The sequence below is a fragment of the Orycteropus afer genome, unplaced genomic scaffold (genome assembly GCF_000298275.1).
Source record: "Orycteropus afer afer isolate SDZICR_OR568_19922 unplaced genomic scaffold, OryAfe1.0 scaffold00004, whole genome shotgun sequence".
NCBI classification, from domain to species: domain Eukaryota; kingdom Metazoa; phylum Chordata; class Mammalia; order Tubulidentata; family Orycteropodidae; genus Orycteropus; species Orycteropus afer.
Window position 1 is genome coordinate 15595316 of NW_006921591.1, and position 12232 is coordinate 15607547.

General features: G+C 41.2%; 1 protein-coding gene across 1 annotated transcript in view; it reads right to left on the bottom strand.

The window, feature by feature from the left end:
* Positions 1-12232, bottom strand: part of SCTR (secretin receptor) — a 181827-nt gene that overhangs the window by 26334 nt on the left and 143261 nt on the right. Inside the window, 2 exon segments of the mRNA XM_007938163.2 lie at positions 2230-2299; positions 3556-3616. Coding sequence (XP_007936354.2) covers positions 2230-2299; positions 3556-3616 — 131 coding nt within the window.

The following is a 12232-nucleotide window of genomic DNA, read 5'->3' on the forward strand; positions in this document are numbered from 1 at the left end:
TGTAAATTTTGGTCAATGATATGAGACAAAGTATATGTGAGCTGCTGTATGAAAAGTGAATTTACTCTGTAAATCTTCACCCAAATACTAATAAAAAAAAAAAAAAAAAATCACAAAACACTGCATGGTGTCAACTAATAAAGGTTTTTTTCAAGTTTTAGTTAATTTTGGTTTTTGCCTTACAACTATATTTAATAGAGAGTCTTCAAAGACAAAATAGAAGAAAGCTATAGAAGCCCCCAAAAAACAAAATACAACCCCAGCACCACAGAGTTGATCCTAACTCATAGTGACCTCATTGGGTTTCCAAAGTGCTAAATATTTATGGAAATAGATCACTCTGTCTTCCTTCCATGGAGAAGCTGGTGGGTTTGAACTGCCAACTTTCTGTTTAGCAGTCAAATGCCTTAGGCACTGTGCCACCCAAGCTCCTCGTGCAAGCCTAAGTCATAAATAGTGGGATTCTAGGTCCAGTGACAGGCTGGTAGGGAGGTATTTTGGACAAGGTGTGCCCACCCAGCACCTCTCACCACTAGGAGACCAAAGTTCTTGAAAGCAGCCATGGGGAATGGGTGGATTGTCCTCAGTCTGGCTCTCCCAAGCTGAGCTGGCAAAGTCAGAATCACAGCAGGGAGACTGGGTCCACTCAATGAGGGCGTATCCCCCTGCAGGAGTGTTGTGCAGCCATAACAAATTAGTTTGTCAAACAATTTCAAATGACATGTGACAATCCACATATATTGCTAAGTAAAAAATCAACTAGGACACAAAACTATATTAAGTATCTGGAAAAAGAAGAGTATGTACTAAAAAATATGAAGGATAAGTATACGGACAATGTGTATAATCTAGTTGGTGGAACTATTATTGGTAATTCCATCTTTTTTTGATCCATGTTTATATTTTCCAATTTTTTTTACAGTGAGTTCTATTATTTTTAAAAGAATGTCCCCTCCTCCCCACCCACCTCATGATCTCACACTGCCAGCCAGTGAGAGAGGAGGTATCTGCACCCCTGTCCTGTGCAAAGGACAGGTCTGAGCTGGGGCCAGTCCTGAATGTGCCCAGGGGTGTGGTTGCCACTTCCCACTTCCAGGGGGCCTGAGAAGGGCACAGGAAATGAGTTCCAGAGCCCATTGTCCCTCTTTGCCTGGCAGATGGAGATTAGTTCCAGCTGAAGGGTTGAGTCCATCCATGAGTTGTCCCTCTGTCCAACCTCCCATCTTTTTTTTAAAAACTTTTTTAAAAAATTTTGGTAAGATATATATAACAAAATATTTGCCATTTAAATATTTTTTACTTGAATATAATATTAATTATGTTCACTATGTTGTTCAACTATCACCACTATCCATTTCCAAATTTTGGCATCACCCATAACAGAAACTCATTTCCCTTTAAATAATAACTCCCCTTTCCACCTTCCACCAGCCTTTGATAAACTAGATAAACTAATAAACCACTAATAAACTTTGGTCTCTGTGCATTTGCCTAGCCAAGATATGTCTGCCTTAATTCATATCCACAGGTTCAGATGCACAGCTCTCAATCCTGACTGCAGAAAAGAGTCACATAGGGAACTTAAAAATAAGACCAGTGCCTCAGTACCACCCAGAACAGTGAGAGTCAGGAATCTCTGGGTCTTTTTAGAAAAGTGATTCTAAAGGGTAGTCAAGGTTAAGTGATTCTTAACCTTGTTCCAAGTGATTCTAAAGGGTAGTCAAAGTTAAGACCTGCTGAGCTCTCACCCATGAGGGTCACTCCCATATCTCTCCCTAAGACTACAACCGCACTCAGTCTTCCTGAGCTGCCCCCTCTTCCTGTAATCCCAGCTCAGGGACTCTCTCAGTTTAGCATGAGGACACCTGGAAAAATGACCAGGACTCAAATGTCTAAACCAGTGAACGTAAATCTCAGGCCAGTGCAGAGCCACTGTGGGACAAGAAGCTCTGCTCACCACATTCACCTACTGGTCATGGGAAAATGCAAGTTCTGCAAAATAATGCCTTCTACCTGCCCCTCACACAATGACAGAACATCCCCTCCTTCCAACTATACTTTAGCTTCCAGACACCCACACACATATACCAGCATCTGGAGGCTCTGTAGTTTATCCATCCTAACACTCAAAGGAAGAATGCTGATCCCATCTCCCAGCATCTGCCCCAGGACCAACTCACTGCTTGCTCTCTGCCTCTGGAGACCCAGTCAGGGGAAAACCATACTCACCAGGATAGTGAGGATCACAGGACCTCGGATGACCCACCAGACAGATGCATTGGCATTGATGTCCCAGCACCTATGGGAGGGAGAACCAGGCACAGTCAGGGGTTTGGTTGACCAGGAAAGGAATATTCCCTGAGGTGACCCTACCTACAAAGGACCCTCATCTGTGACCCTGAGCCTTGCAGGTGTGCTCAGCATATCACAGCCTATCCCTCTCTTGCTGCCTATGGGTGCTGCTGGGAGGCATGGATGCAGCCTCATCCCCACACAGGGCTCAGGGAGCATCTGTGAAGCAGACATATGTAGAAACTGAGAGCTGGAAGATCCCTAGACCCCAAAGCTACCACCTCATAGTCAGAATTCACTGGGGAGCTCAATGGCAAGCTCAACTGCCAAGAGAGTGAGTGATGTGGCCGGGTGACTGACACAGGACCTCAAGAACCTGGGACATCAGTGTGAGGTAACTGACAAATTAGAGAGCATAGGCCTGGTCCAAGGCAGCCTCAACTCTTCTCTAGCTGATTTTTGCCACAAGAGGAAATGAGAAATGTTGATAGAACTTTCCATTTTTCTAGAGAAGCTGAAATTTAAATTTAAAAAGTGAAATTACCCAACTAAAAAAAATTATTTTGTAACAAAACAAGTTGGTAAGCTGAATTTGGACAGTAAGACACTTGTATAGCTCATCCAATCTTGTGCTTGGTTGTGGCATTATCTAGATGAAAGGCTGACCCCCACTATCTCACATCTCACTTCTTCTCTGGTGCCTTTCTAGATTTCTGTTCATGTGTTTACTCCCAAATGGGCCTCCCTGGATTAACTTCCACCCAGAATGCCTACACCCCACTTTAGAGAACAAAACTGAAATCTCTGGCTTGTCCCCATCCCTGCCACACCTGGTGGTGTTGAAAATGCTGCTGTTCTGCTTTTTGCCTGGCATGCATGACTGAAACACGTAAGGGAAGGAAGAGGTTCTGGAAGGAGATTCCAGGAGGAAAACAAGGTTGGGCTGGCTCTTTTCTGAGTGTCCTCCTCTAAGAAACACTGTCTGGCATGTCCTAAATCTTATTAGGTACATGACCTCACCACAGAACTGGCAGGGCAGGCAAGGAGAGGAGGCCTGGCAGGGTACAGGCCTGCAGAAGGTGCTCAGCACATCTGGAACCTCCCGGTGTGTCCTGATCTGGGGCATGCTGGGTGTTCTGCAGCCTGCCATGCTAGGGAATTCTCCTGTGGCCCTCAACATGAGAATCAGGCTTTCCCTGGAGAGCCCCCAAAAAGGATCTATCCTGGACCATGTAAAAAATACCTCTCCTTTCTACAGCTTACCCAACATCTTCCAGAAAGTGCCTGGTGATAGCCCACGAAGTAACAAAGATAGCTGGGGAACCTGAGGATTGAAAATAGGGGTAGAGGGTAGAGGAATACATTTATGAGGAACAGGACAATCAGTTATCACCCAAACTAGCTACTGACCAGATACCATTTGGTTTCCATGCAAATTCCTTTCTATCTTGTGTAAATGGAAAACCATATTCTTATTCTTATTCTTATTTTTTTACATTTTTATTGTGATTTGGGTGAAAGTTTACAGAGCAAATTCATTTCCCATACAGCAGTTCATACACATTTTGCCTCATGGCATTGACTGCAATTTCCCACAATGTAACAGCTCTCTTCCCACTTCCTTTCATCCCATGTACTCCCTCCCCCCAGCTGTCTTCCTGTGCAAAATTGCCCTTCTGTTCTCCATGATCAATTGCTCTAAGTCGTGTATCTACCTGATGTAAATGTTCACCCCATATGCCTGTCTATTGTTTGGCTGGAAGCCCCGGGAGTGAGTTCAATTCCAGACCTGAAGGATGGCTAGGGGCCATAGTCTCAGGGGTGTCACTAGGCTCTCTATCAGACCAACAAACCTGGCCTTTTTTTTTTTTTAATTTTGTTCCATATTGTTCTCCCACTCTATCTAGGATCTCCTGCACTGATCCCTCTGAGTAGTTAACAGTGGTAGCTGGGCACCATCCAGTTCTTCTTGTCTCAGGGTCACATAGGCTGAGAATTCCATGGCCCACCAGTCCCTTGGACTAATTATTTCCATGCATCTTTCCATGTTTTCTTCCTTCTTTGCTCTGGATGAGGAAAGACGCATTGTTGCATCTAGATGGCTGTTTGCAAGCCTTTAAGATCCTGGTCACTACTCACCAAAGTAGGATGTAGAACGATGTTTTTGTGTAGTATGTTATGCCTATTGCGCTTGATGTCCCCTGAAACCATGGTCCTGAGTCAACAGATTCAACTACTTGCTCCCTCTGGGTAGCTGACTGTGGCCAAGAACCAACCACAACTTTGCCTCTTGTCAGCTCCACTATACACTTGGACATTCTTACAGCACACACACACACGCATGTAGAAGCATTGTCTGCTAACCTTATACATGGGCATGTGCACACTACCCCCTGCCTAGACATACCTTTTCATTCAACCTGTCCACCAGTCTCTCCACCTGTAGATCACTGTTTGTCATCTCTAACAATGTAGGACTGTATATGCAAAAGGGTTAATCTTTGTTGTCTGTACATCCCATGTACCTCTTTATGTCTTGCTCTTCCTCAATGCCACTGTGTGGATCACTCACATTTGGTACATTGCCCTTCCCTTCACCCAAATCAATACTTCTAACTAACTAGCAGTGTTCCCTCCCTTCCTTTCCCACCCCTGGTAACCAACAAAGAAAGTTTCATTCCATATATAAACATTTCCTTGTCTTTTTACAATAATGAACTAATACTATATTTGTCCTTCTGTGATTGACTTATTTCACTCAACATTATGTCCTCCAGGTTCATCCACGTTATGTGGTGTTTTGTAGATTCTACATTATTCTTTATCATTATTTATTTATTTATATTTTTGCAGTGTTCCTTCCCCTCTCCTCACATCCCCCTCAAAACTCTCCAAACTCACTGCCATCAAGTCAGATCCGACTTATAGTGATCCCTCCTTGGATTTCCTAGGCAGTATCACTATGGAAGTAGATTGTCCAACCCTCCTTCCGAGGTGTGGCTGGTGGATTTGAACCACTAGCCTTCTGGTTGATAGTCAAGTGCCTTAGGCACTACGACCCCAGAACTCCCACTCCTAGTAACAAAAAGGAAAGTTTTCTTCTGTATATAAACCTTCCTATGACTTTTTACATTAAAGAGCTAATGCTGTATTTGTTCTTCTGTGATTGACTTATTTCACTCAGCATAATGTCCTCCAAGTCCCTCCATGTTATAAAGTGTTTTGCAGATTCTATGTTATTCTTTACTGTTGCATGTTATTCCACTGTGTGTGTGTACTACAGTTTAGTTATCCATTCTTCTGTTGATGGGCACCTAGGTTGTTTCCATCTTTTTGCTATTGTAAAAAGTGCTGTGATGAACATGGGTGTGCACATATCTGTTCTTGTCCTGGCTCTCACTTCTTCAGGATATATACCTAGAAATAGGATTGCTTGATCAAATGGTATCATTAATTCCAACTTTTTAAGAATCACCATACAGCTTTCCACAGTGGTTGTATCATTTTACAGTTCCACCAGCAGTGTATGAGAGTCCCAATCTCTCTACATCCTCATCAGTATTTGTTATTTTCTGTCTTGTTGAACTTTGCTATTAGTGCTGGGGCCAGATGGCATCTCACTGTTGTTTTGATTTGCATCTCTGTAATAGCTAATGATTGTGAACATTTAATTATGTGCTTGTTGACTGTTTGAATATTCTCTTTGGTGAAGTGTCTATTCATGTCTTCTGCCCATTTTTAAATTGGTTTGTCTTTTGTTGTTGAGTTGTTGGAGTTTTCTATAAATTTTAGAAATAAGACCCTTGTCAGATACGTCATTGCCAAATATTTTTTTCCAAATCTGTAGTTTCTCTTTTTACTCTTTCGGAGGAGTCTTTGGAAACACATAAAAATTTAATTTTTAGAAGTTCCCAATCATCAAATTTATCTTCTGGTGTTTGTGCCTTTTAGGTGATGTTTGATAGTATTTATGCCATAAATTAAACCAAAAACCAAACTCATTGCCATTGAATTGATTCTGACTCATGGTGACCCCCTTTGGGTTTCCAAGGCAATAAATATTTACAGAATTAGATTGCCCAGTCTTCCATAAATTAAAACCCACCCACTGCCATCAAGTTGACCCCTCCTTGGGTTTCCGAGGCAGTATCACTACGGAAATAGATTGCCCAACCTTCCTTCCAAGGAGTGGCTGGTGGGTTTGAACTGCCAGCCTTCTGGTTAGCAGTCAAATGACTTAGGCACTACGTCACCAGAGCTCCCTTCTATAAATTAGGGCCCCTAAATTTGCCCTGATTTTTTTCCTTGAGAAACTTTATAGTTTTGGGTTTCACATCTAAGTTTTTTATCCATCTGGAGTTAGTTTTTGTGTATGATGTGAGGTATGGATCTTGTTTCATTTTTCTGCAAGTGGATATCCAGTTTTGCCAGCACCATTTGTTAAAGAGACAATCTCTTCCCCATTTAATGGATTTCAGCCCTTTGTCAAAAATCAGCTGACCACAGGTCAATGGATCTATTTCTGGGTTCTCAATTCTATTCCACTGGTCTATGTGTCTGTCATTGTATCAATACCAGGCTGTTTTGACTACTGTGGTTGTGTAGTAGTTTTGAGATCCAAGAGTGTGAGACCTCCTACTTTGTTCTTCTTCAATAGTGCTTTGCTTATCCTAGGTCTCTTTCCTTTCCATATAAAATTAGTGATTTTTCCCCCATATCCTTAAAGAATGTTGATAGGATCAGGACTGGGATTGCAGTGAATGTATAGATTGGACAGGCATATTCTTTAAGGGTACAGGGATGTCCTGGAAACTGATCCTGGATCCGACTTATCCTGAAGGCCACTTGGGGGTAGAGATCTCTTGGAAGGCTGGGCCAGACCCCAGTGGATCTCTGCAAAGGAAGGGGACATGGAAACCCCTGAGGAGGCTCCTGAAGCCTGTTGAAACAGTTGGTGGAACCTTCTTCTCTAACATGTTTGTTGATGGCACAAAACCAGGTGAGAAGCATTGGTTTTATTCAAATCTTGGTTTGAAAAATGCTTGGCCATATAATTGGTAATTTAAACTATCATTGTCATTTTTAAACAAAAATATATTATTGACTAGAGAATAAAAAGCACATATTTTTAAATATAAAATACAGAACATTTCCTGACTTCTGGTTAAACACGGCAAATTGAACTTACACATTTATCTCAATTTCTCCCTGAATCTTGTCTAAAATAACAGTTAAAAAAAAAAGAAGAAGAAGAAGAAGGAAATGGTCTAAACCCATATGCACAAAGAATGGGAAAGGAGAGAATAGTGATGAGATAGGTCAAACACATTTTAGTAATGTGGAAAGCTGCTGGAGGGGATAATTGGTTTTGCAGAGCAGAGAAAGGCAAAAAGGAAGTGCTGTGAAAGAACTTCTGCTGGGAGATTACTTGAGTGAGGCAGGAGAGAGGTTGGAGTTGGTGGGAGAGGTTGTTTGGAAGTCTGGATAAGAAATAGAGAACCACCCTAGGTGGCCACCACTACCCTGCCATGGCCAAATAGTCAGATGTGCAACCCACCCGAACCAAGGAGAACCAGGGCTCTGGGCCGGCAGAATGCCAATGGGATACTAAACCCCTAGAATGAAGTGATGGTCTATGTCTGTCCAGTACGGTAGCCACTCATATGTGGCTAGTGAGAACTTAAAATGTGGTTGGTCCAAAAGAGTTGGGCTGTAGGTTCAAGATACATTCCAAATTTCAAAGACTTAATATGAACAAAGCCAACACAAAAAAAATCAGTTGGGTTTCTATACACTGTTGTTGCTGTTGTTGTTATGTGCCGTCGAGTAGGACCCGACTCATAGCGACCCCTCCTTGGGTTTCCGAGGCACTATCACTACAGAAGTAGATTGCCCAGTACGCTAGCAATGAAAAATCTGAAAGAGAAATTAGGGAACAACTTGATTTAAAAGAGTATCTAAGAGAATGAGAGTTCTGGTGGTGTAGAGCCTAAGGCATTTGACTGCTGATCAGAAGGCTGGCGGTTCCAACCCACCAGCCACTCCTCAGAAGCAAAGTTGGGCAATCTACTTCCATGGTGATACTGCCTCAGAAACCCCAGGAAGGATCGTTATGAGTTGCATCCCACTGGACAGCAGTGGGTTTGTTTGTTTGTTTGTTTTTTGTATCCAAGCCACTCCTCGGAAGGAAGGTTGGGCAATCTACTTCCATAATGATACTGCCTTGGAAACCCAAGGAGTGGTTGCTATGAGTTGAGTCTGCCTCAACAGCACATAACAACAACAAGAGAATAAAATATCCAAAAATAAATATGACTAGGGATGTGAAGGACTTAAGAAAATTATAAAACTCTGCTGAAAGGGATAGAAGAAGACTTAAATAAATGGAAATTATTCCATGTTTATGGATTGGAAGACTTGATACTGTTAAGACGTCAATACTATCCAAAGCAATCCATAGATTGAGCACAATGTTGATCAAAATTCCAATAGCCTTCTTTACTGAAATGGAAACACCAGTCTTCAACTTTATATGGAATGATCAGAAAAATGAAACTCACTGCCATCAAGTTTATTCTGACTCACAGTGACCCCCTTTGGGTTTCTGAGGCAGTAAATCTTTACAGAAGTACATTGCCCAGTCTTTCTTCTGCAGAGTGGCTGGTGGGTTTGAACCACTAACCTTCTGGTTAGCAGTCAAATGCCTTAGCACCACCAGAGCTCCTTTATGGAATTACAGGAGGCCCCAAATAGCTAAACCAATGTTGAAAGAGAACAACAAAATAGGGGGACTCACAGTTCTTGGTTTACAAACATACGATACAGCTACAGTAATCAAAACAGCCTGGTACTAGTACAAAATAGAATTGAGAGTCCAGAAATAAACCCACACACCTATGGCCAACTGATTTTTGATAAGGTACTAAATTTATTTTATGGGGAAAGAAAATTCTCTTCAATAAATGGTCCTGAGGAAATTGGATTTCCACATGCAGAAAAATGAAACAGAATCCTTGCTCGTACCATACACAAAAACAAATTCAAAATGGATTAAGGACTTAAATGTGAAAACTAAGACTATAAAATTCTTAGAAGAAAATGCAGGGGGCAATGCTGTCAGGCCTAGCTTTTAACAGTGGAATATCTAATATAATAACAAAAGCACAAATAGCAAGAGATAAATGATATCTCATAAAAATAAAAAAAATTTATTTCTCAAAAGTCTTTACCAAAAAAAAAAAAAAAGAAAAGACAAACTGCTGACTGGGAAAACATCTTCAGAAACCATTGTTGTTGTTGTTATGTGCCATTGAGTCACCCCTGACTCATAGCGACCCTCCTTGGGATTCCAAGGCAGTATCACTCTGGAAGTAGATTGCCCAACCTTCCATATATCTGATAAAAATCAAATAACATGTGTGTATATACATGGAACTTCAATAACTTAATAACAAAAAGACAAGTGTGGTAGTCAAGGTTGTGTGTCAGCTCGGCTGGGTTTTGGTTGAGTCTTGGCAGTTGGATGTAGTTGTTCCCCATGATGAGACTGTAATCACCTTCATGGTGGAATCTGCTGTGAGCAGCTAAGTAGTTGAAAGGGAATTACCATCAGGGTGTGCCCTGCTTCCAGTACTATGGAGAAGCTTTGGAAAAGGCCTCTAGCTTTTTGGCACATTTTGGATCCTGCATTTAGCCAAATCTTCATTTCCAGTTCCTGCACTTGAGCAATGGCCTACATATGACTCAGCAATTCCACACTTAGGTATATACCCAAAAGACTTGAAAGAGACTCAAATTGATCATTGAACACCAATGTTTATTACAGTACTATTCACAATAGCCATAAGGTAGAAACAACCTATGGTGGTACTGTGGTTAAGTGTTTGTTTGCTAACTGAAAGTTCAATGGTTTGAACCTACCAGCTACTTCATGGGAGAAAGATATAGCAGTCTGCTTCTGTAAAGAATTCAGCCTTGGAAAGCCTATGAGAGACAGCTCTACTCTGTCCTATAGGATCCTATGTGTCAGAGTAGACTCAACAGCAACAGGTTTGGTTTTTCGGTTTTTGGAAACAACTGACATGCCTACTACCAACAGATGACTAGATAAACAAAATGTGATATATAAACACAATGGAATATTACTCAGCTAGCAAGAGAAATGAAATCTTGATATATGTTGCAATGAAGATGGAGCTTGAAGACATGCTGAGTAAAATACGTCAATTGCAAAAGAACAAATATTGTATGAACTCACTTATATAAAAAGACAAGAACAGGCAAATGTATAGAGATCTAAGTTTATTAGTGGTTACTGGAGCCTGAGGGGAATGGGGGTGGAGGCAGGGGTATTGCTTATGGAGTACTGAGTTTTGGTTTACAGTGATGGAAAAATCACATTGATTAAGGGTAGGGTTGCACAGTAGTAACTGCTGTCAATAGGTTGTACATCTGTAAAAAGTAGAATTGGCAAAAAATTTTTGACAGACATATTTACAACAATGACAGGAAAAATAAACTAGCTGCTGAGGCTGCTTATGTACAACTAAACATCACATAGGATTTGGTTCCTTGGTTTGAAGGTTTACGGTCATGGTTTTAGGGAGCATCCCAGTTAATTGACCTAATAATGTGTTTAGTGCTTCTGTTCTACCTCTTAGTTCACTGTGTAGTGTCTACAGTCTTAAAAGATTGCAAACAACCATCCAAGGCACAACAATTGGTCTCTCTTACCCAGGTAGGAGAGTCAGGAATAGGAGGAAATGGAATGTGTGGCTAATTGCCTCCATGAACAACTGCCTCCTTTGCCATGAGACCAGATGAATTTGATGGTGCCTGGATGCCATTACTAAACATTTTGATCAAAGATTCTAAAGAAGAATCTAATTAAAAAAAGGGGAAATGCAGAATAGAATCTCAAATGCTCATGGAATCCAAATTTTCTGGAGCCATAGAAGCTGAATGAACCCCTGAACTAATGCCCTGAACTTTAAACCAAAAATATACCCTGAAGTCTTCTTAATACCAAGCAATAGTTTACATTGATTAGTAAAAAATGTCTACCTAGATTTAGCTATATGGGATCAAATTGACAATAGCAACTCGAAAGATTAGGTGGGAAGCTTAGGAAGCAGTTAATTTACGTTAATGGGAGAGGAACAACTCAGAAAAGGCGGGTGAGAATGGTTGCACAGCTTGAACAACCTAATCAATGTCACTGAATTGAACACACAGATGTAGAAATTTGAATAGGTGTATGTTTTTGAATAGGTGTATGTTTTTGAATAGGTGTATGTTTTCGCTGTGTATATTCTCAACAACAAAAATAAATAAATAAATAAATAGGCACAGTGGCTAAGGCATTTGATAGCTAACGAGAAGGTTGGCAGTTCAAACCCTCAGCTGCTCAGCAGAAGGAAGATGGAGCAATCTACTTGCAAAAAGATTTACTGTCTTGGAAACCCAATGGGGGTCACTATGAGTCAGATTCAACTCAGTGGCTGTGAATTTTTTTTTTTTTTTTTCCCAAGTTTAGGATGAATGTTGTTGTTGTTATGTGCCTTGGAGTCAGACCCAACCCATAGCGACCCCTCCTTGGGTTTCTGAGGCAGTATCACTATGGAAGTAGATTGCCCAACCTTCCTTCCAAGGTGTAAAAGATTGTAAAATATGTCATTAATAAATTTTATATTAGTTACAAGGGGTCCCTGGGTGGTATAAATGGTTAATGTGTTCAACTGCTAACTGACAGTTTAACAGTTCGAGTCTATGCAGAGGCACCTCAGAAGAAAGCCCTGAAATATTCTGAAATACTAGCCATTGAAAACCCATAGGAGCACAGCTCTACTCTGACACACATGGGGTTGACATGAGTCGGAGTTTGCTTGATGGCTATTGGTACTGTCCTGGTACTGGTATAGTACTTAAATGTTAAAATGGT